General features: G+C 38.4%; 1 protein-coding gene across 1 annotated transcript in view; it reads left to right on the top strand.

The window, feature by feature from the left end:
• Positions 1–1,680, top strand: part of LOC144629991 (islet cell autoantigen 1-like) — an 11,231-nt gene extending 9,551 nt beyond the window's left edge. Inside the window, exons 8-9 of the mRNA XM_078488252.1 lie at positions 1–85; positions 843–1,680. The exon at positions 1–85 is cut by the window's left edge and continues 29 nt beyond it. Coding sequence (XP_078344378.1) covers positions 1–85; positions 843–1,456 — 699 coding nt within the window. The 3' untranslated portion in view covers positions 1,457–1,680. The remainder of the gene's footprint in view (positions 86–842) is intronic.
• The last annotated feature ends 790 nt before the right edge of the window (positions 1,681–2,470 follow it).

Genomic DNA, 2,470 nt, shown 5'->3' with positions numbered 1-2,470 from the left:
AGTCCTCCAAGCAGTAATGGCCTCAAGAGTCATGGTTCATTCATGCCACCAAGCTATGAGGCAGCAAAGCAGATTCCTGCGTCAGGTATGGCATGGTGTTATTGCAATTTTTAGTGATAATAAATTATGTAAACTCTGACATTCAAAATCCAACTAACAATTGCGTTTTTCGCTGCCATCAATCATAATTATGGCAACAGCCAATATACCATGAAAAACAGAAACAAACAAAATGGTTGAAATCTACCAATCACAACTGATAGACATGAGCTTTTGATCCAGTTGAAGTGAACTTCTGTCTCCCGAAAGGTCTGCTAAGATGACTAATGGCAGCAAAAAGCGAAAACCGTTGGATGATGATTAAATTGCAGAGGACTCATATCACTGAAAACTGCAATAAAATCTTACCAAAGGAATGGGTTTAGAAGATTGTCAAAGAATATTATTACTCAGGATTATTTAAACAATGCGCAGGAAATACATCCAAAACAAAAAATGTTGGAAATAAAATCCAATCAATAGAATACCCGGTAAGAAGTGAGTCAATGAGATTTTATAGAGTAAATGTTGGTAAATATATTCAAAGAAAATTCCAAATATGTGACCGCATTGTCAAAAATTCTCTGATATTTTTGACAAGAGGAACATCACCTGGCTGTATGCTAGCAAATGTAGCAAGAAGCCAAAAATGTAAACTTTTGGGTGAAATCTGATTCTTTAGTATGATGACTATTTTTTATGGATTTCTGTCTTTATATTGAATTACAATGCATGCCCTATCCAGGGTTACAAACATTGTTTGGTGGTCAGTTATTAACTAACACTGTTAATTTTTTTCCAAGGTCCAGGAAGTGAAAACACTTCATCAGTAACAGCTGATGACCTGCTGTTTGGCTCCCCCACCAGGGAGGAGAGAGGGACAGAAAGCAAGTCAGATCTGGATATCTTAAATGAGATCCTTGGCTCTAATGGTGCTTCTTCCATGCAAGGCGCAGAAAATGATAACAGCTTCAGCAAGACATGGAAGGACATGTTTGGAGATGAGCCGCTTGAGACCTCTCAACCAACACAGGAGCCAAGTCAGTCATGGTCCCAAGGTGGTGCCAATTTTATGATGCCATCTGACCTCCTAAACAGCATGGCCAAGTTTGACCCATTTACAGAGGTTCCCTCAGGTGCCCCACCTCAACAAGGCATGGGTATGCCTTCAAAGTCATTAGGTCTGGTAAACCCCCCACAGGCTCCAGCAGGCAAGCGTCCAAATAATCTTCCTCCATCGCAGTCAAAACAGGCACCAGTGCTACCAGGCAAGGGGAATGAGAAGGGGAAAGGCAAGGGGAAAAAAGGCTCAGACATGTCAGCTTGGTTCAGTCTGTTTTCTGACTTGGATCCTCTGGCTAATCCCGACGCTGTCGACAAGCAGAACAAAAAGAGCGAAGAGGATAGACAGTGCTGAGTGAGAATCACTGTTAATTAAATCTAAGAATTTATTTATCTTGGACAGCTTGAAGGCTTGCATTGTTAACTGCTATAATTTTATTGTAAGTTTTAAATTGTGTAAAGAATGGGTAACTTTACTTAGGGCAAGGGTAGTTGGCTTGCTGTCTATAAACAGTGAAACCCTATACTAAACATATTTATCATAAAGCTTGGTCCCGTATAATATTGTACATGTATCTCATATTAGTTACAATGTATATGCGACAGCGTCAGTGGCTTTGCTGGAGTATTGGTCAGTTCATAAATGTGTTCATTTTATCCAGGGTTCTACTTGTTTTATCAGCAACTGGCCAACATGATAAATATTATGCTAAATTTGTACAAGTTGTAAGGGTATTAGAAGTAAATATAAACCTTAATAAGAATAAAATAAGAATAAAACCGGTAAAAAGCTAAGTCAAAGTTGTTTTAAGTTATTCAAGGTTACATATTATATTGTGTACATTTTATGTTTTCAACGTGTCTGTCATCGTGGATGAGCCTTGTTTATACAGACACCAAAGAGCAGTCACAAATGCCAAAGTTCTGCGCTGCTTCAAGAGAGAATGTCAAGATGTTAGTGCCATAAATTGTGTAACTTTTAAGTTTAACGTATTATGGTGTAATCAAAATTTTAGCCACATATCAGTCGTGATTGAAGGTCCCCCTACTTACATGTACGTTAGCAGGTATTTACACGAAAAAAAGTCTCAAGTGGTCTATTTAAAAGAATCAAAATTTTTTTACCGTATCATTTGGTTTGATTCTGTGGCAGATGTCTGAGGAACTACATGTATGTGGGGACTCTGTGAAGAGTGCATTTTTGACCAGAAAAATACATAAGAACACGCTAAGAACACGCAGTTATTGAGAGGGTGGGGAGGGACGGTTTGAAGTAAGGGATAAGTGTTATTTCATTGTTGCAACCAGAAAATTAAAGAGTTGTGGTCTCCAGACAAAAAGAAGTGAACACTGTTTTACTGTGATTTCC

The sequence above is a fragment of the Oculina patagonica genome, chromosome 11 (assembly GCF_052425735.1).
Source record: "Oculina patagonica isolate OP01 chromosome 11, crgOcupat, whole genome shotgun sequence".
Classification (NCBI taxonomy): Eukaryota; Metazoa; Cnidaria; class Anthozoa; order Scleractinia; family Oculinidae; genus Oculina; species Oculina patagonica.
The sequence above is the reverse complement of the archived record's forward strand: the minus strand, read 5'-3'. Positions and strand labels throughout refer to the sequence as shown.